The sequence below is a fragment of the Rhinoderma darwinii genome, chromosome 1 (genome assembly GCF_050947455.1).
Source record: "Rhinoderma darwinii isolate aRhiDar2 chromosome 1, aRhiDar2.hap1, whole genome shotgun sequence".
Taxonomy (NCBI): domain Eukaryota; kingdom Metazoa; phylum Chordata; class Amphibia; order Anura; family Rhinodermatidae; genus Rhinoderma; species Rhinoderma darwinii.
This window is the reverse complement of record NC_134687.1, coordinates 292,083,423-292,107,877: the sequence shown is the minus strand read 5'-3', so window position 1 is coordinate 292,107,877 and position 24,455 is coordinate 292,083,423. Positions and strand designations below refer to the sequence as shown.

Genomic DNA, 24,455 nt, shown 5'->3' with positions numbered 1-24,455 from the left:
CAGCTGCACCTCGCAGTTTCAAAGCATTGATCTAGGCAATCCCAAAATGTAACAGATACAAATTGCTCGAGAATTCACACTCAATCTTATAAACACAAATTCACGAACAAATTCTCAGTTATGTGAGAAGCACTAGGGAAGGTTTTCAGCCTCTGAACGTAAAACTTTTCTTTTTTTATTCACCGACCGGAAATCAAAAATCCACTGATTGCAAGCAGAAATCTTGACAATTGGGCAGAAGATTTACATACATATCAAATTGAAGCCAAGATATTTTGTTACGCATGTGTCTCTAACACATTATGCTTGACATCTATAGATCATTGCATAAGTATAACATTTTTTAACTAAAAAGTGTTTTGTTTTTTTTAAAACGGACAACGAGCTCAAAGATGTGGGAGGATACTGTTTCCTCAGAGTGCGGAGAGAACCCCCCCCCCCCAAATTGTGTCTCTCCTACCTTGCACTTTTTTCTTTTTACAGTGAAATATTAAATTGACTCCAATTCCAGATAGCACTAGATCTCTAACTGCTGTATACTGAAAGCCATGTGTACACGTGGAGATTTTGCAGATTCCTAATGGAAAATTCATACCTAAGTGCAGTATAATATGCAGGTTTAGAAAACCCCATTCAAATGCAGTGGGTAAAATCTGCGTGGGTTTAGAGCATGTTGCGAATCTTAAAATCTATTCTGCTATGGGTTTGGTAGACAAAGGGTAAAATCCGAACCAAAACGTAACAGATGAAGATTTTAATGCGGATTAAAAGCCATCTCTACAACAGTAAATATCGGTTGTGGGTGCGCACATGGCCTAACACATACAATATGCCAACTAGTCAAAATGAAATCCTTCTGCCTGAGACTATAACCAGCTTAATTCACGTCCTACTAAAAGGATAGTAAATCCTGATCGTTAAGCTGGCCATACACATGAGATAGCTGGTGCAGTCTACAGCCATTTCCCCCCACTCCCCCATAAACATACACGCTAGGCTCTGCTAAGAAAGCATGTTTATTTCAATGATGGAGGGGAATAAGCAGATGCCAGACCGCTCTTGCACACATTGCATGGGATCAAAGGATCTAGCATGTTGAACTCTAACATGCCAATCCTTCCTTCCTCAGGCATGTGCCGTCGGGGGGAGCTAATAGTTGGGTGGCCCATTAGAACGTCGACTGATCTGATCTAATGTGTATGGCCAGCTTAAAGCAAACCTCCGGCTCCGGGACAACATTTTAAATATGATTGTGTATATGGAGTATTATTACTTGGTGCCCTCCAGTTGTGCCCCTCAGTGTGGTCCCAAAATGGCTGCAGTGCTTCTTAGACTACGAGTCTGACTGTCCCACTGTTCTCAGATTGGCCAGAGCTGCTCACAAGAGCGGTTCTGTCCAATCTGTGAACAGAGGGCGTTGTATTAGACTTCGTGTGAGAAGCTATGGGGCCATTTTGAGACCGCACAGAAAGGACCCTAAGACAGCAGATTCACAGACCGGAGGGTCTCTAAGTTAATAGGTGGCTATAAAAAAAAATGTACACAACATTTATGTATGAAGCTGTGGTGTGTAATTTTGAGTACCACAAATACCAAAAATCCCACACCTACCTCCAGTGCCTCTTTGGTAATAGGATACTTCTCCAAGCTGGAGATCACTTCTAACACAGCCACCATGTTCCGAATCTGCAGAGAAAAATTCTGAAATCAAAATATGGATTTTAGAAGAGTAGGTGCTCCGTTTTCAATTCTACATCACCTGCATCATATTTCTTCAGTGCAAATGATGCAGATAGCTAGCCCAATTATACCCGGGGACTAACTTTTCATAACCGACTCAATAGAAAGCATTGTTCGGGATAATTTATTGTAAGTGATTGACCCTCTGACCACTAGGACACAAAGACTGTGGGCAAAAACAAAAAGGTTTGTTTTAACCCCCCCATGTCAATTATTGTTTTTACCTTCCTGCATTCGAGAGCCATAACTTTGTTTTTCAGGCTTGTTTTTTGTGCAGGAAAATCTTTTTTATTTATTGGTACCATTAACCACTTCCCTCAGCCCTTTTTTGGATTTTCACTTTTGTTTTTTCCTCCCCACCTTCCAAAAGCTATAATTATTTTTTTAGTTTTCAGTCTATATAGCCATTTGAGGGCTTGTTTTTGCGGGACAAGTTGTAGTTTTTCATGGCACCATTTATTCTACTGCATAATGTACTGGGAAGCAATAAAAAAAAAAAATTGCGGGGTGAAATGGGCAAAAAACAGAAATTACGCCATTTTTTTTGGGGGTGTTTTATGTTTACGGCACCCATCAGGCGGTAAAAACTACATATTCACCTTATTCTACAGGTTGATACGATTACGGCGATACCGAATATATGTTTTGTTTTAGGTTTTGCCACTTTAAAAAAAAATAAAACCATTTGCTAAATTTAAAAAAAATCTTCGGTGTCGCCGTATTCTGAGAGCCATAACTTTTTTATTTTTCCATCAATTTAGAGATGTGAGGGTTGAAATTTTGCGGGGTGAGCTGTAGTTTTCACTGATACCATTTTTGGGTATATGGGGTTTTATATATTCATTTTTTTTATGGCATTCACCAAGCAGGTTAAACAACGCTATATTGTGATAGTCCGGACTATTACGGACACGGCGATACCAGTTATGTTAACCTTTCGTTTTTTTTTTTAACATTGATTTAGGAGAAGAATGTGAAAAGGGGTGTTTTTTTTAAACTTTTAATACTTTATTTTTTTTGGAACTTTAATATATTTAAAAAAAAATTCAGAAGGCAAAACTTCAAAAGGAGTACAAAGATGGCAGACCTGGCGGCCTTGGTTAGGCCCCCATAGCAACCATCGTTACCGGCCAATCGCGCCGCGGGGGGGGGGGGTGGGGGGAGGGGTTGGGTGAATGCCATGTTTGAGGGGGCGCCCCCTTGATTCTAACACTCTAAATTCCGCGGTCGCGATTGACCGTGGCATTTGAAGTGTTAAACTGGCGGAATCAAGGTAAATTTTGATTCCGCCCATTGCAGTGAGGTGTCGGCTGCGTGTAACAGCCGTAACCGCTGTGTATGGAGCGAGCTCAGCCCGTGAACTCGCTCCATGCTTCCCCTTAACCCTCATCTCGTACAGTTACGTGATTTTGCGTTAAGGGGTTAAATATACAGGGAAACAACGTTTTGTGGGGTGGAATTAAAAAAATACCACAACCTGCAGTTATACCATAGTTTATATTAACCCCTTAAGGACACAGCGAATTTTGGCCTTGAGGACAGAACTATTTCCCTCTTTGCATCCCGACGCGAAGAACTTTTTTTATTTTTTGTACGACGTAGTTGTATGAGACTGTTTTTTGCGGGAGGAGTTGTACTTTATGTAGGTACCATTTTTTGGTACAAATATAAATTAAACGATAGTGTATAAATGTTTACTTTGGCAAAAACGCAGAAAGAAAAAAAAAAAAAAAAAAGCAGTTCCCCTGCAGTTTTAATTTTATTTATTTTTTTACACCATACACCCATCATCATAAATAGTGTTATACATTTGTTGTTCAGGTTGTTATGGTCGTGGCGATACCAAAATATGTCTATATCATTTCATGTTTTGGGACTTAGTTTAAAAAGTTTATTTATTGTAAAAAATATGTATTGTATTTTTTTTTTACATGAAACTTTTTTTTTTAATCCCATAAAGGGATTTTTCATTTGGGTTTTACATTTTGAACTAATGTACTGGCATAGATCTATATGCCAGTACATTAGACTGTGTACGGATTGTACACAGGCAGTTTGTTAGAGCATTCTTCAGTATGCCCTAACAGGAAATCTGGTCAGACAGCCCTGGGGTCCTTCAATGGACCCTGGACTGTCTGGCCATACAAGTTACGGGCTTTGATCGCGTCACAGGGATTTTCTGTGACGCGATTAAAGGGCAGTCTCCCTCGTTTTTACTTTGAATGCCTCGATCAGCTTTGATCGCGACATTCAAGGGGTTAACAGCGGAGAGAAGAGGTTTTTCTTCTCTCCGCCGTTAGAGCGGGGCCGTGGCGGTGTGTTACAGGCATTTCCCCGCTCACGCGCAGAGACGGCTGTCACACAGGACAAGAATGCTCATCCTAATGCACGAAGTACCCGCCGCTCAGGACGAGCATTCTCGTCCGGTGCCGGCAGCCAGTTAAACTTTATTATGCGGGTCAATGAGATTACGGTGAAACCAAATTTATATATTTGTTTTCATGATTTACTACTTTAAAGAAACCAAAAAAAGAAAACATTTTTGTGGTGCCATATTCTGAGACCATAACTTTCATTTTTCCATGGGTGGGGCTGTTTGAGGGCTTGTTTTTCGCTGGGCAAGAGGTTTTATTTTCTGGTCCCATTTTGGGTACATATGAGTTTTTGATCACTTTTTACTACATTTTTTGGAGGAAGCGGGGTAAAAAACAAAACAAAACAAAAAACCCAGCGGTTCTGGCATGGTCACTACATTATAAGTGCCCTATCTCCTACATAAGGAGATGGGCGCTATAACGTAGGTGACAGCAGTGCTTTTTATTTAGAAAAATTATGCTAATGACTTTCTTAATGCCCAACTGGGCGTGTTTTTACTTTAGCCCAAGTGGGCGTTGTACAGAGGAGTGTAGGACGCTGACCTTTCAGCGTCATGCACGTCTCTCCATTCATTTGGTCAGCGCACAGGGATCCTGCTAGATCAGTATGTGCTGTCTTATACGAACACATTAATGTTACTGAAGTCTTTAGACAGTGAATAGACATTCCTTCCATCCAGGACGGGATGTCTATTCACAATCCTGACACTTCGCCAACGTTTGTGTGGGACTTACAGCAGAGTAAAGCGTAATCTCGCTGTAACCGGTCATTTACAGCGTGATCTCGCGAGATTACGCTTGCTCTGCTGTAAGGACCACTGAAAACGTTAGCGAAGTGTCAGGATTGTGAATAGACATCCCGTCCTGGTTGGAAGGAATGTCTAGTCACTGTCTAAACACTTCAATAACGTTAATATGTCAGTATAAGACAGCACATAGTGAACAACGTAGTGTCACTATGCACGGAGTAAATGAATGGAGAGGAGTGCATGACGCTGATTGGTCAGCGTCATACACTCCTCTGTACAACGCCCACTTGGTCTAAAGTAAAAACACGCCCAGTTGGGCATTAAGAAAGTAATTAGCATAAAGCTAAAATCGCTAATAACGTGGTAAAAATAGATCATTTTTCTAAATAAAAAGCACTGCTGTCACTTACATTACAGCGCCGATCTCCTTATGTAGGAGATAGGGCACTTATAATGTGGTGACAGAGCCTCTTTAAGTAAAGTCATCCCTGACTCTTCCTCACTCTGTTGGAGATCTGACTCTGAGGAGGGCACCTTGCTGGTTCTGGGACCGGCTCAACCAATTTTGGCAACATTTTTTAAGAATCTCATTTAAACTCAAGGGTCCAGCGCTCCCATAAAACACGGGTATCTTCTGTCTCAATCACAGTAACTCCCCCTTACAGCACTACCACCGCTTTCTCCTACATCACTTAACGCCGGCAAAGAGTGCATAACTTCTTACGAGAAACACTGGACTCCATCCATACCTCAATGGTTTGCTTGTATTAGCAAAATTCAAATGTATAGAGTAACTGACCTCACTGAATAGAGATCCCTCCACAGTTTATAAGGTGTGGTTTTAGATGAATCCAGTGCGATCATGGGTGCCCAGTAATTGGCCTACCCCAGTCTGAGGCAGTGAGTATCTGCTCTTCCCTCCTCTCCCCCCAATGCTCTCTTGCCTCAGTATGATTTTGTTATATATTGATACCCAATGCAGTATATTATGTTTGATTACTGCACCCGCAGTAGAGGGACGATCGTTTTGAATTCCCCCTCCACTTCTTTCCCTTATGTAGTAACAAAGACTCCGATACATTGGTTTTACAATACTGTACGTGATTTATTTTCCGGTTTATCACGCTTTTATTTCTTCTACAATTTTACATTGTATAATTGCATATTGTGATGTTTCTTTGCCCCGTCCCTTTCTTAGGCCTCATTCACACGGCAGGGTTTCCCGGCCGGGTGCCGGCCGTTCATAAATCGGCCGGCACCCGGCTGCATTAGGAATAATAGACCCCTAATGGGGCTATTCACACGACCGATTTTTTGACGGCCGGAAAATCCGGCCGTCAAAAAATAGGACATGCTCTATCTTTGCCCGGACACCCGGCCGCCCGGCTCCCATAGAAGTCTATGGGGCCGGGTATTACACGGCCATCACCGGAATGTGTTCCGAGTGATGGCCGGGTTTCCCGGCGCTTGCGCTCTATCTCCTCCTCCTCACAGCGCAGAGTGCATGTCAGGAGGAGGAGTTGATGCCATTCTGACGAATGGCATCGCTGTACACTGTGTTGCAGGGCCGGGGTGTACAGCATGTGGAGGGAGCGCTGCGCTGGCTCCCTTCCCCTGCTTGTTAAAAGCACCCTGGCTCGGCGACACCTTCGATGGCGCCGCTAGTAGTAGTAGCAGCAGCTGCTGCTGCTACTACTGTAGCGACGCCACTATAGCAGAGCGGGGAGGTATCTCCCCGCTCTGCTATGTGCTAGCCGCACTTTAGCTCCTTGAAGGAGCGGAATCCCCGTGTTTTCGGGGATTCCGCTCCTGGACAGAGCGCTTGATGTCTCTGTCCATATCTGGGCAGTGACATCAGGGGAAACTCCTGAAGCGGAATCCCCGAACACATGGGGATTCCCCTTCAGGAGCTGCCGCTGATGTCACTGTCCGGATCTGCCCGGCCCGGCACGGATGCATAACTTTATGCAAACCGGCCGGGCAAAATGGCCGATTTTACCGGCCGACACTCGGGCTCGGGAACGACCTGGTCGTGTGAATCCCGCCTTAGGTCTGCTTCTCTTGTTTATAAAAAAACAAAAAAAAAAAAAAGCCGAATTTTAGTGAATCAGGTTAGAGCAATGGAAAAGAGAGACTCACATTCAATGTTGAATGTGAGCCTCAGACTTATATAGAGAAACTGTCTGGTTAGTCAGACCGGCCATCTTGTGACCGCACGGGGTACTTGAACGGAGGCTGTATCTGAATAATTACATATGCGAACGAGACACCCATTATTAACGGGCAAAGGCATAATATATGGGAATGCCTATCAATAGAAAAATACATGAATACATAAAGCATATATTGCCTACTTTCACATCTTACACCAATTAGCCTTTAAACATTAACACCACCTGCCTAATATTATGTAGGTTCCCTCGTACTGGGAAAAACATCTGACCTGTGGACGCATGGACTCCACAAGAGCTCTGAACGTATCCTGTGGTATCTTGTATCAGATCCTTTAAACCCCTTGCTGCCACAATTTTATGTTTTTTCCTCCCAGTCGTCAAAATACTAACTTTGGGCTTATTTTTTTTGCAGAACGAGTTGTAGTTAATCACTTTTTATTCCATTTCCTGGGGGGAGCGAAGGTGTGCATTTTATGGCGTTCAGATGCAACAAGAATTATCTTTATGATTTACATTAATTTGGGAGGAAAAAAAAAAGTATGTATTGTATTGTAATTTTTACTGCCTCCTATTAAGCCCTGAGCAAAAAGCCTTTATTAGGACCACAGGCTGCCATGACAATTGGTACCGCATGATCGTGTCGCAGCCAATTAAGTGACAAAGGGGGTACCCCCTCTTTTCTAACAGCTTAGAATCCGCGGTCAATATAGACTGCAGCATTTAAGTGGTTAAATGGCCAGGATTGGAGTTATTTCCGATATGGGCTTCTAGGTGACAGCTGTAATATATAGCCGACATCCCCGGTGTTTAGAGCGGGCCAAACCTTTAAGCCCAATCCATACTCTCCCACACCATGATGTAAAGTTATGTCACATGTCAGTGAAGAGTTAAGTTGCGAGGTGAGGCCCCCATGGTTCAGACACTTTCTTTTTTTCCAGCACATCCTACAGATGCTCGACAGATTGAGATCTGGTGAATTTGGAGACCAAACCCTGAACTCTGTCACGTTCCTCAAATTTTTGCACAGTGTCAGGGCGCATTATCCTGCTGAGAGTCCAGGTAATTGCCATGAAGGGGTGTACTTTGTCTGCAACAATATTTAGGTAGGTGATACATGTCAAAGTAATAACATGAATGTCAGGACCTAAGGTATCCCAGCAGAACATTGCCCAGAGCATCACACTGCCTCCAGTGTGCCACCTTCACTTTCTGCACCAGGAGGCTTTCTCGTCCCCAGGTAACGGCTGATGTGCCCATTGGAGTTATTTCGGCGGTGGACAGAGCGCAGTATGGGCACTCTGACCAGTCTGTGGCTACGCAGCAAGCAGAGATGCACTGTGTGTTCTGACACCTTTCTAGTATATCCAGCAGTAACTTTTTCAGCAATTTGTACTACAGCAGCTCTTCTGTGGGATCGGGCCATATGGTCAAGCGTGCGCTCCACACATGCATCAATGAGCCTTGGGCCCCCATAATCCCAACGTCAGTTCACCAGTTGTCCTTCCATAGACCACTTTTGGTAGGTATTAACCACTGCATATCGGGAGCACCCCAAAAAACCTGCCCTTTTGGAGATGCTCTGACCCAGTCGTCTGACAAGCCAAATTCTGATGGCTAAAGTTGATCAGATCCTTACGCTTGAACATTTTTCCTGCTTCCAACACATCAACGTCAAGAACTGACTGTTTACTCGCTGCACATGAGATCCCACCCCTTGACAAATGCTATTGTGACGAGATAGACAATGTTATTCGCTTCTATCACTTACAGTGGCCTATGGCCCTTGTTTCGGTCCCCGCTACATGGGACCATACCCTTAAAGAGGCTCTGTCACCAGATTTTGCAACCCCTATCTGCTATTGCAGCAGATCGGCGCTGCAATGTAGATTACAGTAACGTTTTTATTTTTAAAAAACGAGCATTTTTGGCCAAGTTATGGCCATTTTTGTAGTTATGCAAATGAGGCTTGCAAAAGTACAACTGGGCGTGTTGAAAAGTAAAAGTCCAACTGGGCGTGTATTATGTGCGTACATCGGGGTGTTTTTACTTCTTTTACTAGCTGGGCGTTCTGATGAGAAGTATCATCCACTTCTCTTCAGAACGCCCAGCTTCTGGCAGTGCAGACAGAGCGTGTTCTCCAGAGATCACGCTGTGACGTCACTTCCCCAGGTCCTGCATCGTGTCAGAAGAGCGAGGACACATCGGCACCAGAGGCTACAGATGATTCTGCAGCAGCATCAGCGTTTGCAGGTAAATCGATGTAGCTACTTACCTGCAAACGCTGATGCTGCTGCAGAATCAACTGTAGCCTCTGGTGCCGACACGATGCAGGACCTGTGAGTGACGTCACAGATCTGCACTGCCAGAAGCTGGGCGTTGTGTAGAGAAGTGGATGATACTTCTCATCAGAACGCCCAGCTAGTAAAAGTAGTAAAAACGCCCCGATGTACGCACATAATACACGCCCAGTTGTACTTTTACTTTAAACACACCCACTTGGACTTTTGCAAGCCTCATTTGTATAAATACAAAAATGGCCATGACTTGGCCAAAAATGCTCGTTTTTTAAAAATAAAAACGTTACTGTAATCTACATTGCAGCGCCTATCTGCTGCAATAGCAGATAGGGGTTGCAAAATCTGGTGACAGAGCCTCTTTAATGTTATTGCTGAACCGTGTACATTAGTAGATTGTAGCTTGTGGGAAACTACAATTTCTAGCATGCCATGACAACTGCAAGATGTTTAAACAAACTGCTTTTATTCTATACTCCTTTGGCCACCAGATGTGCTCATAAGCACACATTTTACGTATTAGTGTAACGGTTGTTTTTCCCTATAAAATCAATAGAACAAGCGAATATAAGAAACTTTGGAGAAAGGGATTTTTGTCTGATAAAATCCATAGCACTTATCAGATTCCTCCCCTCTGCCTCCGGCATTGATCATTCACTGGCAAAATCCATATTCAGTGAGGCAGAAATGAAGACAGTGGGATCAGGATACACACTGTTGATCAAAGTCTATGGAGAGGGTACGGACACACACACACACACGGAAACACACACACACAGTAATATCTCACCCCAGTGCTGGAAAACTGGATAAAAGGCATTTTTCTCAAAGATGATTTATTACAAAGTTGCTTGTATAATGGATTTATGGTAAAAATAAATAAAACGCTTACACATTAACCATTTCATGGCGACAATCTGTACATTCACGTCTTATTCGCATATACCCCGTACAGATAGGACGTGAATCTGCAGACCTCTCCTTCTGCCCTTATAGCGCTGGGGACGTCAGTGGTGTCAGTGGCTACCCAGCAACCTGTTCTCTGACAGCCGAACCGGTTGGTTCGGCTACAGAGAATATGATCACCATTTTTAACCGTTTCCCGACCACCCACAGTAAATTCACGCCGGCGCTTGCTGGGCTCTGTGCAGCGCCGAAGTGAATTCACAGTGGGTTTTAAAAGCGCAATCAGGGCGTCTCAGAGTAGTGCTGACACCCGGATCGCGCTGTTAACCCCTGCCGCTGGTCCCGAAGACATGATCGGGACCTGATTGGTTCAGGTCCCGATCATGTGATCGCAGGGAAAGTTTGTTGTAGCAACAAACTGGAAAGTTTGTTGCTACAACAAACTTTCCCGAGGAACGATTGCGGGTGCTGCCGTCGGTTGCATGCCAAAATCGGAGGCCATACAACAGCCTCCGGTCTGCCATTCACTGAAGCCTATGAGGCCCAGCTGGTCCTCATAGGCTTCTTGTCAGGACGGATTTACACGAACGTGTAATACGTCCGTGCAACATGCGTGATTTTCACGCGCGTCGCATGAACCTATGTTAGCCTATGGGGCCGTGCAGACAGTCCGTGATTTATGCGCAGCGTGAGTCCGCTGCGTAAAACTCACGACATGTCCTATATTTCTGCGCTTTTTCGAGCATCAACACACCCATTGAAGTCAATGGGTGCGTGAAAATCACGCGCACCACAGGGAAGCACTTCCGTGGTACGCGCAACAGAGTCAAAAGTATGATTGAAAACAGAAAAGCACCACGTGCTTTTCGGTTTACAAACATACAGAGTGTAATGATGGCGGCTGCGCGAAAATCACGCAGCCGCGCATCATATGGTGATGACACACGGAGCTGTTAAGTGCCTTTTGCGCAAAACGCACACGCTTGTGTAAATCCGCCCTCAGTGTGACGGTCAACATCACACTGACAGTTTATAACACGTTACACTACCTAAGTAGTGTAATGTATTATAGCAGCCATCAGTGCTGCAGGTCTAAAAGCAAAAAAAATAAAAATATGTTTTAGAAAAGTGTAAAAACAAAAAAAAATGCTTTTTTCCTATAATAAGTCTTATTATAGGAAAAAAATGAAAATGTTAAAAAAAAAAAAAAAAAGTACACATATTTGGTATGACCGCATTCGTAACAACCCAAACCATAAAACTACAATATTATTTTTCCTGCACGGTGAACACCGCAAAAAATAATCACTATTTTTTTGGTCACCACCCCTCCCAAAATATAGAATAAAAAGTGATCAAAAAGTCGCATGTACCCCAAAACAATACCAATAAAAACTACAACCCGTCCCGCAAAAAAAAAAAACTCCTTACACAGCTTTTTTGACTGAAAAATAAAAAAAAATGATGGCTCTCAAAATATGGTGACACAAAAAATAAATTTTATAGAAAAGTGATTTTATTGCACAAACGCCACAAAACATAAAAAAACCTATATACATATGGTATCACCGTAATCGTATCGACCCACAGAATAAAAAAAAAAAAAAAAAAAAAAAACATGTCAAAATGTGTTTTTTTGTGTTACTTTGCTTGCCCAAAAAAATAAATAAAAAAAATAAATAAATAAAGTGATGTACCTTAAAATTGTACCAATGAAAACTACAGATTGTAACGTAACAAATAAGCCCTCGCACGGCTCCAGTGGAGAAAAAAATAAAAAAAAGTTCTGGCGCTCAGAATATAGCGACAAAAATTGTGCAGTATCCAAAAGCGGATAAGATTGGGCACCATTTATCAGTGCAACACCGGCCACATATCTATGAATTATTTTTTATTTACCCCATTATTATACCCTCTTATTATACCCTGATGTTCTCCACACAGATTACATAAACCCCCACATTATAAACTGAAAAAACAGCAAAACTCCAAACAGAACCAAGCAAAATCTGAGCTCCAAAAGCCAAAATGTCGCTCCCTCCCTTCTGAGCCCTGCAGCGTGCCAAACAGCAGTTTACCACCACATATGGAGTATTGCCGTAATCGGGAGAAATAGATTTACAAGTTTTGGGGTGCTTTTTATTCTTTAGTCCTTGTAAAAATTGTAACAAATTATATTTTTTCTGGAAAAAAAACCAAAACAACAGATTTTCATTTTCACAAACAAACTCCAATAAATATAGCAAAAGAACTGTGGGATCAAGATACTAACTATACCCCTAGATAAATTCCTTGAGAGCTGTAGTTTCCAAAACCATGTCACTTTTGGGGAGTTTCCACTGTTTTGACACTGCAAGAGCCCTTCAAACACGACATGGTGCCTAAAATATATTCTAAAAAAAAAGGAAGCCCCAAAATCCACTAGGTTGCCCCTTTGCTTCTGGGGCCGGCTTTAATTCCGGAGACGCTTAAATGGTTAAAGCACTTTCTGAATGCTGTTTTAACTACTTTGAGGGGTGCAGTTTTTAAAATGGGGTGATTTATTGGGGGATTCTAATATAAAAGGCCCTCAAAGCCACTTCAGAACTAAACTGGTACCTGTAAAAATAGCCTTTTGAAATTTTCTTGAAAATGGGAGAACTTGCTGCTAAAGTTCTAAGCCTTGTAGAAAAATAAAAGCACGTTCAAAAGACGATGCCAATCTAAAGTAGACATAATGGGAAATGTTAGTGACTATTATGTGGTATTACAGTTTTACAAGCAGACCCATTTACATTTAGAAAAATTTAATTTTTTGCAAATTTTCTCCACTAATAAATATTGCATTTATTGACCAAATTTTTCCACTAACAAAGTACAATATGTCACGAGAAAACAACCTCAGAATTGCTTGGATATGTTCATTAATTCCGGAGTTATTACCACAAAGTGACATGTAAGATTTGGAAAAAAATAAAAATAAAAAATAAAAATCGGCTGTGCCACATGGCCAAAAAAGGCTGCGGCCTGAAGGGGGTTAAAACAAAAAAATAAACTTTTTCTGATTTGCGATTTTTGAAACGGAACCACAAGTTTTTCCACTGCAAAAATAGCAACATTTGCCATTTGTTGCAGGTTTTACCCCCTATTGAATTTAATGGGAAAAACCTACTACAAAAGATCAGCGATTTCACAGCATAAATGGACATGCTGCCCATTATAAAACAAAACAATGCATCGCAGGTCGATTTACCAATGTTTTCTCAGCTGATTTTTTTTTCTGCGGCATGTGGATGAGATTAGTTCAGATCCTGTATACATAGAAGCTGTAGCGCTCCGTCAGATCAGCTGTACTGACGGCTCGGCTGAAAGCTCATCATGCATGTCTGTCACACAGGATCCAGCTAATAACAATCACATGTAAGTTTGTGAACATAGATGTGACCATTATTAGCTGGACATATTAGAGATCTGTGCCGAGATTGGAAAACCTCCTTCAGGCCAAAGAAAGGCCTCAATGTGGGTCTTAGGCTGGGTTCACACGACCTATTTTCAGGCGTAAACGAGGCGTATTATGCCTCGATTTACGCCTGAAAATACGGCTCCAATACGTCGGCAAAAATCTGCCCATTCATTTGAATGGGTTTGCCGACGTACTGTGCCGACGACCTGTCATTTACGCATAGTCGTTTGACAGCTGTCAAACGATGACGCGTAAAATGACTGCCTCGTCAAAGAAGTGCAGGACACTTCTTTGAAACGTAATTTGAGCCGTTCATTGAAGTCAATGAAGAACAGTTCAAATGTTCGGCCGTCAAAGACGCCTCGCATAATGCAACATAATGAAAACAGTCTGTCTTTTCGGACTTAAAAGCCAGTTCTCGTGTGCACATACCCATATAGGAATGAATACAGAGACAGACATCTGGTCCACACAGCAGATGATGTAAGATTTGGTTAGTCAGAGTGAGTGTCACGTGAACAAACCAGCATGCCCCAAAACGCGTGCCTTTTTCTGCCAAAACACTGCCGCAAATGGCAGAATAAATCTGTCCGAAAGTCGTTCAGGCCCTGGAGAGGGCGAGTTATGCTGTTGCCTCACATTAAGGACACCCTGAAATTAAGAAGCCTGTCCGGTGACAATGGATTGAACATGAATGTGTACACTACGGCTTTGTATTACTCCGTTACCACATCGCATAATCTCCGGAAAAGATGGGGTTAATCTTGCTCAGGACACTGCACCTTAATCTGTTTACAGTTCAGGGCTGCGGTCCCATCATGCCCCGAGTCAGTCCTCTATAAATAGGGAGTTGAATGCTATTCATAGGAAAGAAGGACAGCGATCAGGTTATAAGCGATTAGCACAAACCACTGACAGCACACAGGGCAGTGGTGCGTGATGTCCAGCTCCGCTATTAAACACAAGTATAGTGTCGCAGCAACGATTCAATGTCAGAACGATCATACAGACAACAGTAAAGAATGTTACTCCTCGCTCACATTGGCAAGCAAATCCTCCTGCAACAGCTGCCAATGTGCTCTTCAGAAGGAGCACAAACCTACAGTCATCGCCTGGACAGGAAGACAAACCGGTCAGAGCTGGGCAATTGGATCAGACTACACAGGGGCCATCAGCGGACAGGAAAAAAAACAAACGTCTGCCAAGTATAAAACTTGCCTCATCACGTCGACAACCTATGGTCAAAAATCTAATGCAAAAACCGCAAGAGGAAGAAAAAAAAAAAATAAAAATAAAAAATAGAATTATATCCAAGTCCTGGTTTATAATCAGGAATAAAGGAGCATCCAGAGTCCGAAGAAGGAACATGATGCAGGATACTAACAAAACACATAGTGGAATGATGCAGATTGTGACTACGCCTTAATCTAAAAAATACAATTCGGTCCCAAAGTGCTTGAGGACTGAAATGTAGAATATTCAAAGTTAGAGCTCCGTTAGGCCCCATGCACACAACCCCAATTTTCATCCGTAATTATGGATGAAATTGCGGACCCATTCATTTCTATTGGCCACACACCTTTCTGTATATTTACAGATGTGTCCAGACCATAGAAATGATCCGCCCGTTATAGCACATGCCCTCTTCTTGTCCGCAATTGTGGCACAGACTCACCCATAGAAGGCTATGGGTGCCTCTTCAATTACGGACGTTGTTGGATCCGTATTTGCAGACACAGTAAAAACCCTTACGGTCGCGTGCATGAGGACTTAGTCAACAAACTATTTTTACGTAAGTATAAAACCCCTTTAAAGGCACCAAATGCATTTTACTAACAAACTATGGATTGGTTTAGAAGCTGGCAAAGATTAACCCCATAAGGAGAGAGAATTTTAGCATTAATGGCCAGGAGAATTTTTTAATTTCTGCCTCCTCGAATTTCAATCAGCCACAACTTATTTTTAAGTCTATGTAGCTACGTTTGTTTGGCATTATTTATTTTCGGGTACATTTAAGCGTTTAATTTCTATGACTTTTTTGTTTTTTTGGTTAGAATAGGGGAATGAATTTAAAAAAAATAAATTCACCCATAGTTCTTTTTTTAATTTCTCCAATAAACTTAATATATAGCATAACTTTACTGTATGGGTCAAGATGAGAGTGGGGATATATAAGTAAATGTTTTTATAATATTTATGAAAAAATTTATTTATAGTTTTTTTTAATTTATTTTTATTACAATTTCCCCAAAAAATTTTCTAGTCCCATTCGGAAAAATCCATTTTTTTTAACCCCTTCCGACCTTCCTGACAGAGCCTCATTTTTCAAATCTGACATGTTTCACTTTATGTGGTAATAACTTCGGAATGCTTTCACCTAGCCAAGCGATTCGGAGATTGATTTCTCGTGACACATTGGACTTTATGTTACTGGCAAAATTTGCTCGATACATTCAGAATTTAAATGTGAAAAACACCAAAATTTAGCAAAAAAATTGCAAAAATTAGCATTTTTCTCAATTTAAATTTATCTGCTTGTAAGACAGTCAGTTATACCACACATAATAGTCACTAATTAACATCCCCCATATGTCTACTTCAGATTGGCATCGTTTTTTGAACATCCTTTTATTTTTCTAGGACGTTACAAGGCTTAGAACTTTAGCAGCAATTTCTCACATTTTCATGAAAATTTCAAAAGGCTATTTTTACAGGGGCCAGTTCAGTTGTGAAGTGGCTTTTAGGGCCTTATATATTAAAACCTCCAAAAAGTCACACCATTTTAAAAACTCCACACCTCAAAGTATTCAAAACAGTATTTAGGAAGTTTTTTTTAACCCTTTAGATGTTTCACAGGAATTAAACCAAACTAGAGGTGAAATTTGCAAATTTCATTTTTTGTTGTTGCAGAAATTCATTTTTAATCCATTTTTTTTGTAACAAAGTTTTACCAGAGAAATGCAACTCAATATTTATTGCCCAGGTTTGGCAGTTTTAGGAAATATCCCACATGTGCCTCTAGTGTGCTTATGGACTGAAACACAGGCCTCAGACGTAAAGGAGCACCTAGTGGATTTTGCACACTCCTTTCTATTAGAATATATTTTAGGCACCATGTCAGCTTTGAAGAGATCTTGTGGTGCCAAAAGAGTGGAAACCCCCCAAAAGTGACCCCATTTGGGAAACTACACCCCTCGAGGAATTTATTTAGGAGTATAGTAAGCATTTTGACCGGACAATTTTTTTGCAGAAATTTTTGGAATTAGGCCATGAAAATGAAAATCTACATTCTTTCAAAGAAAATGTTGGTTTAGCTAATTTTTCTCATTTCCACAGGGACTAAAGGAGAAAAAGCACCGCAAAATTTGTAAAGCAATTTCTCCCGAGTAAAATAGTACCCCACATGTGGTCATAAACGGCTGTTTGGACACACGGCAGGGCTGAGAAGGGAAAGACCGCCATTTGGCTTTTGGAGCTCAAATTTAGCAGGAATGGTTTGCGGAGGCCATGCCACATTTGCAGAGCCCCTGCGGGGACAAAACCGTGGAAACGCCCAAAAAGTGACCCCATTTTGGAAAGTACACCACTTGAAGAATTCATCTACGGGAGTAGTGATCATTTTGACCCCACAGGTGTTTCATAGAATTCATTAGAATTGGGTAGTGAAAATAAAAACAATCCTTTTTCAATAAGATGTAGCTTTAGCTCAAAATTTTTCATTTTCTCAACAAATAAAAGAAAAAAAGAAATAACACTTGTAAAGCAACTTCTCTCGAGTACGGCAATACCCCATATGTGGTAATAAACTGCTGTTTGGGCACATGGCAAGGAACAGAAGAGAAGGAGCGGCTTTTGGCGCAAAGATTTTGCTGGATTGGTTTCTTAAAACCATGTCGCTTTTGCAAAGCCCCTAAGGTACCAGTACAGTGGAAACTACCCAAAAGGGACTCCATTTGTGATACTACACCCCTTGAGGAATTAATCTAGGGGTGTAGTGAGCATTTTGACCCCACAGCTGTTTCATAGATTTTATTTGAATTGGGCAGTGCAAATAAAAATTACATTTTTTTCCAATAAGACGTAGCTTTAGTGCAAAATTTATCATTTTCTCAAAAATTAAAGCAGAAAAAGAACCCCAACATTTGTAAAGCAATTTCTCCCGAGTATGGCAATACCCCATATGTGGTTATAAACTAATTTTTGGGCACACCGCAGGGCTCAGAAGGGAAGGAGCGCCATTTGGCTATCGGACTACAGATTTTGCTGTATTGGTTTCTGGTTGCTATGTCGCATTTGCAAAACCCCTGTGGGACCAAAACAGTGGAAACCCCCCAAAAGTGACTCCCATTTTGGAATCTACACCCCTCAAGGTATTCACCTAGGTGTGTAGTGAGTATGTTAACCCCGCAGGTGTTTTGAATAAATTAGTGTGCACTCGATATTGCAGAGTAAAAATGGGATTTTTCCATAGATATGCCAATATGTGGTGCCCAGCTTGTGCCACCATAAGACAGCTCTCTAATTATTATGCTGTGTTTCCCGGTTTTAGAATCACCCTACATGGGGCTCTAATCTTTTGCCTGGACATTTGACAGGGCTCAGGAGTGAAAGAGTACCATGCGAAATTGAGGCCTAATTTTGTGTTTTACACAGAATTGGTTCACAATTGCAGAGGCTCAGATGGGAAATAAAAGAAACCCCCAAAAGTGACCCCATTTGAGAAACTACACCCCTCAAGCCATTTATTAAGGGGTGTAGTGACCATTTTCACCCCACAGGTCTTTTCCATAAATAAATGCGCTGCGTATGGTGCAAAGTAAAAATTAAAATTTTCCCCCAGAATTGCCAATTCAGTGGCAAGTATGTTGTGCCCAGCTTATGCCACTGGAGACACACACCCCAAAAATTGTTAAAAGGGTTCTCCCAGGTATGGCGGTGCCATATATATGGAAGTAAACTGATGTTTGGGCACGCTGTAGGGCTCAGATGGGTGGGAGCACCATTTGGCTTTTGAAGCGTAGATTTTGCTTGGTGGTAGTTTTGTTTGGAGTGTTACTGGTGTTTCCGTTTATAATGTGGGGCATATGTAAGCTGGGCAGAGTACATCAGGGGCATAGTCAGGAGGTGTAATAATGGGGTAAACAATAAAATAATCCATAGAGGTGTGTTACGCTGTGAAGCAATCATTTCTGCACAGGCCGGTGTCGCACTGATAAAACGGTGTCTTTACTTATCCCCCTTCTGGTCCACACTACGCACCTTTGCAGTTTGGGGAATTTTGCTAGGAAGTGTTGTCCTGCTATAATACGGGCGCCCTCGCTTCCAGCAGATATGTTAGGCCCCCCCTTCCTGGTTCCCGAATTTTAGGGCCCCGATAAATCGCCTCTTGAAACAGATGAAATGTTCCCCTCTGATCTGCACAACAGCATATTTATTTCCTGACTTATTGGTGCCTTAACTAATTTTATTTTTTCATAGACGTAGTGATATGAGGGCTGTTTTTTTGCGGGACTAGCTGTAATTATTTGTACCATTTTGGGGTACATGCGACTTTTTGATCACTTTTTATCCTATTTTTTGAGAAGCAAGGTGACCAAAAAAACTGCAATTCTGCCATAGTTTTTTTATACAGTGTTCACCACGCGTTATAAATTACATGTTAACTTTATTCTGCGGGTCAGTAAGATTCCGGCGATACCTAATTTATAGCACTTTATATTTTACAACTTTTTGCACAATAAAATTACTTTTGTATAAAGAATATATTTTTTTCTGTTACCAAGTTGTGAGAACCATAACGGTTTCATTTTTTGTCGACAGCTGTATGATGGCTTGTTTTTTGCAAGACGAGCTATAGTTTTTATAGGAACCATTTTTGGATACGTGACTTTTTGATCACTTATTTCCATTTTTGTAGGTCAAAGTGACAAAAAATATTGGCAGAATTTCTGTTTTTTTTTTAAAGTTTTTTTTTACGCCGTTCACCGCGTGGAATAAATAACATAATATTTTTATAGTTTAGGCCGTTACGGTCGCGGCGATACCAAATATGTATGGTTTATTTTTTTCAATAATAAAGGACTTGATAAGGGAAGAAAGGCGATTGTGTTTTATTACTTAAAATGTTTTATGATATTTTTTACAACTTTTTTTCCACTTTACTTTAGTCCCACCAGGGGACTTGAAGGTCCAACTGTCAAGATTATTATTTTTTTTTCTAATACATTGCACTACCTACGTAGAGCAATATATTAGATCTGTCAGTCATTCACGGACAGCAAGCCGGTTAGGCTTTGCCTCCGAGCGGGTTCTAATCGGCTTCCGTAATGGCAAACAGGAGGCCATTGTTAGGTCTCCTGGTGTCATAATAGCAGTCGGCAGTCGTGCGATTGCTGGGCACAGCTGCCGATCTGCTACCAACCACAAAGATGCAGCGATCGCATCCAATCGCTGCATGAGGGGTTAATGGCAGGGATCGGACCTAGCTCCGGTTCCTGCCGTTACAGGTGGATGTCAGCTGTAACATACAGCCGATATCCACCACTGATGACGCTGGCTCATCTCCTGAGCCGGCGCCATCTTTCCGGCGACTACGAAAGCCTATGGGCGGGGCTGGAAGTTTTTCGTGCTAGGCACACCGGGAGGCCAGTGTTAGGACTTTTGCCATTGCAGCCACCGACAACCCGGCGATTTAATTGCTGGGGTGTTGATGAGCTGCAAACACCTTAAATGTAGCCATCGCTTTTGACGGCTGCATTTAAGTGGTTAATGGCGGGGATCGAAGCCAACTTCGGTCCCCGCCGTTACAGCAGGATGTCAGCTGTCAGATACAGCGGACATCCGGGGATGATGACACCGACTCAGCTTCTGAGCCGGTGCCATGCATTTGTCGTAAGTATACGACATTTTGCGGGAAGCTCTGGCTTTCCATGTCGTATACTTACGGCAAATGTCGGGAAGGGGTTAAACAGTGTACGGTCATATTCCTATATATTACTAAAATGCATAGGCATCTGTTTGGTAGAGATTATTAGTAGACAGCCCATCAGGCCCAGGGCTGTCACAATTTACCAGTCGGCCTGGGCGATCACATTGACCGGGACAGGACAAAGGGACCATGGACACGAAGTTCAACGTGACAGGTGCCCTTGAAAAAGGAGTTGGGGGGGGGGGGGGGGGATAAAAAATAAGTAAAGCATTAAAGTAAAATCGGCTTTTTATCTCAAACCGCGCCACTTGTCTGGAATTGCAGTGCAGTCCCATTAAAATGCTCATGGAATTATCTCTTGTTTTATTTTCGAACACTTAATGGTTTGTAGGTGGATCCATATGTTTTAGTGGCAGTGAAACTATGCAAGTCAGACTTTAGACATTTAAATGTCCAACTAGTTTTCCCCTTGTGGTAAGGAAGGGGCGCTTTCTCTTACTACCCATATATAACTACCCCAAACAGTACAAGATCCACATTTCAGCGACTTCCTTACTGCATTGATTCAGGGGAATCCAATACATCTACAGTGTGCCAGCTCAGCCACCCCAAAGAGCTGTAATAAAATGACTGCCACAAGCCAAACCACTCATCACATACGTTAGGAGCTACCATGCCTGGAGAGTCATCCAGATTCATTGTGGCATTAAGACATCCAGAAGTACCAACAGAACCGAAAAACATCTAAACGTTGGATTGGGGTCAGATTGGCTTCAAATTCAGGAACACATTTTTTGGCATATAGCCAAGGGTACAAATACAATGTTCCTAGAGATTAAAGCTCCTGGAGTCAGCCAGATTTTTACAATCTGTCTACATTTTTGGTGACTATTAGGTAAGCAAATTGAAAAAATATTTTTCATAGCAAAATACATTGTTCTTATAGTAGATGACAAGCCCATTAACAGTGGTTCTAGGAGCGGATACCAGATACAGGTCACAGACGAAAAAGGCGGCGTTTCTGGAAAAAAACCATTTCTAACGTAAACAGACTCCTTTAACCCCTTAGTGACCAGCCCATTTTAGGCCCTAATGACAAAGCTATTTTATTCGTTTTTCTATAGTCGCATTCAAAGAGCTATAAAGTTTTTATTTTTTCGTCTACATAGCTGTACGAGGACTTGTTTTTTGCGGGATTAGTTGTACTTTTTAATAGCACCATTTTAGGGTACATATAATTTTTAGATTAACTTTTATTAACCTTTTTGGGGGGATTATAAAAAAAAAACTGAAATTCCGCCATTGTTCTATGCGTTTTTAAATTGACGCCGTTCACTATGCGACGTAAATAACATGTTACCTTTATTCTATGGGTCGGTACGATTACGGCGATACCACATATGTAGAGGTTTTTTTATGTTTTACGACTTTTGCACAATAAAAACACTTTTGAACAAAAATTATTTGTTTTTGCATCATCGCTTTCCAAGAGCCGTAATTTTTTTATTTTTCCATCAATGTAGTGATTTTTTGGGCTTGTTTTCTGCGGGACAAGACGTAGTTTTGAATGGTACTGTTTTGGGGTGCATGGCACTTATTGATTCATTTTTATTATGACTTTTTTGGGGGCAATGGAAAAAAATAGCAATTTCGCCATTGTTTTTTGCGTTTTTTTTTTACGGGGTTCACCTTGCGGTTTAAATTACATATTAACTTCATTAATGGAGTCATTACGGTCGCGGCGATACCACATATGTGTATTTTTTTTTACACTTTTACTAAATAAAACCACTTTTTATAGAAAAATTTTTTTTTTTTTTTTTTTACTGTACTTTTTAATAATCTTTATTTCACTTTGATGACTGATTTTATTAGTCCCACTAGGGGACTTTACTGTGCGATGTTCCGATCGCTGCTATAATGCTTTGGTATACTTCGTATACCAGAGCATTATTGCCTGTCAGTGTAAATCTGACAGGCAATCTGTTAGGACGTGCCTCCGGCGCGTCCTAACAGGCATATGTCCAGGGCAGACCTGGGGGCTTTTATCAAGCCCCCGGCTGCCATGACAGCCCATCGGAGACCCGCGATTACATTCGCGGGTCGCCGATGGGTGACAGAGGGAGCGCACTCCCTCTGTAAACAAAGTTAAATGCCGCGGTCGCTATTGACGGCGGCATTTAACGGGTTAAACGGCCGTGATCGAAGTAAACTTCGATCGCGGGCGTTGGAGCAGCAGGAGCTCAGCTGTCATTAGACAGCAGAGCCCCAGCTCCTGGCTGCACGGGAGACCCGTGCAAGACTTAGGCTAGGCGAACGTAAAAAGGCGTCAGCCTAGCCTAAGGCCCCTTAGTGACCAACGTAAAAAGGCGTATTGGTGGTCACTAAGGGGTTAATAAATCCTCCAGCTCAGCACATTGACCCACGAGCATCATACTTGCATTGTATATCCATGTGTTAGGCACTGTTCACACTGCCGTTGAAGCCTCCGTCAGCAGTACAGCTACATTTGATGGCAAAATCAGCATAGAGCTATTCTTAGGCCTGATTTACACGAGCGTGTGCGTTTTGCGCACGCAAAAAAAACGGGGCGCTTTTCGTGCGCAAAAGGCACTTAACAGCTCTGTGTGTCATCAGCGTATGATCCGCGGCTGCGTGATTTTCGCGCAGCCGCCTTCATTATGACACTCCGTTTGGATGTTTGCAAACGGAAAAGCACGTGGTGTGACAGCTGTTGCTCGAATCACGCAGTTCGCACGGAAGTGCTTCCGTGCGGCATGCGTGGTTTTCACGCACCCATTGACTTCAATGGGTGCGTGATGCGCGAACAGCGCCCAAAGAAAGGACATGTCGTGAGTTTTACGCAACGCACCCGCGCGGCGCAAAATTCACGCACTGTCTGCACTGCCCCATAGCCTAATATAGGTGCGTACGGCACGCGCGTATATTACGTTCATGTAAATGATGCCTAACAGATGGACACTGACAGTACCCGCTGAGCCCCAATTCCATTCAATATCAGACGTAGCCCATGGGCAGAAAAAATGAGTCAGGTAAAAGTTTGTTCTCCAGACAGATCGGGATACACCATCAGTGTTGTATCTTTAAAAAAATAAAAATGAATCAATAAATTTTAACCCTATAAAGACACAGCCTATTTTTCCTCAAATCATTCCAAGAGCTAGAACATTTTTATGTTCCGTTGATAAAACTGTATGATGGCTTTTTTGTAGGACGAGTTGTAGCTTTAATTGGCACCATTTTAGGGTACATTTAGTTCACCTTTTTTTTCTTTGGGGGGGGGGGGGGGGAATGGAAAACAAACAGCAATTCCACCATTGTTTATTGCGCTCTCTTATGTGGCATATGTTAGCTTTAGTCTATGGATCGGTACGATTGTGGCGATACTAAGTTTATAGAAAATAAATAATGTTTTGGTACTTATGAGAGAGAGATATATATATATATATACATACACACACACACACATTAAAAAAAATGGGTTTATTTAGGGGTGGGGCACTTTTTATTTATCTTTATTTCACTTTTTTGTCCCACTAGGGGACTAGAAGCTGCGATCTTTTGCGTTCATCCATGGCAGACCTTTTAATGGTTCCCCGGCTGCTATAACAACTCATCAGCAACCTGTGATCGCACTGCGCCGATAGGCTGACAGATGGCGCCCCCTGTAAAACCCCGTCGATGCAGCAAGGTGTTAAGCTGCAGGGATCAGTTTTATCACTGTGCAGGGAGGGGGAGGAGCCGAGCGGTTTCCATCACCTATTGTGGTCTGATCCTCTTATCCATACATAGGTGTTTACACCTTTAAGACTAAGGCTGGGTTCAC

At 42.0% G+C, this 24,455-nt stretch overlaps 1 protein-coding gene across 3 annotated transcripts in view; it reads right to left on the bottom strand.

The window, feature by feature from the left end:
- The window catches only part of MED26 (mediator complex subunit 26), a 62,773-nt gene that overhangs the window by 4,164 nt on the left and 34,154 nt on the right, over positions 1-24,455 (bottom strand). For 2 of the 3 annotated variants that reach the window (XM_075825329.1, XM_075825328.1), the window contains one exon: positions 1,612-1,686. In XM_075825329.1, the coding sequence (XP_075681444.1) occupies positions 1,612-1,677 (66 nt within the window). In that variant the 5' untranslated portion in view covers positions 1,678-1,686. Of the gene's footprint in view, positions 1-1,611; positions 1,702-24,455 lie in introns of all 3 variants that reach the window. The other variant, XM_075825327.1, reaches the window with a different exon arrangement.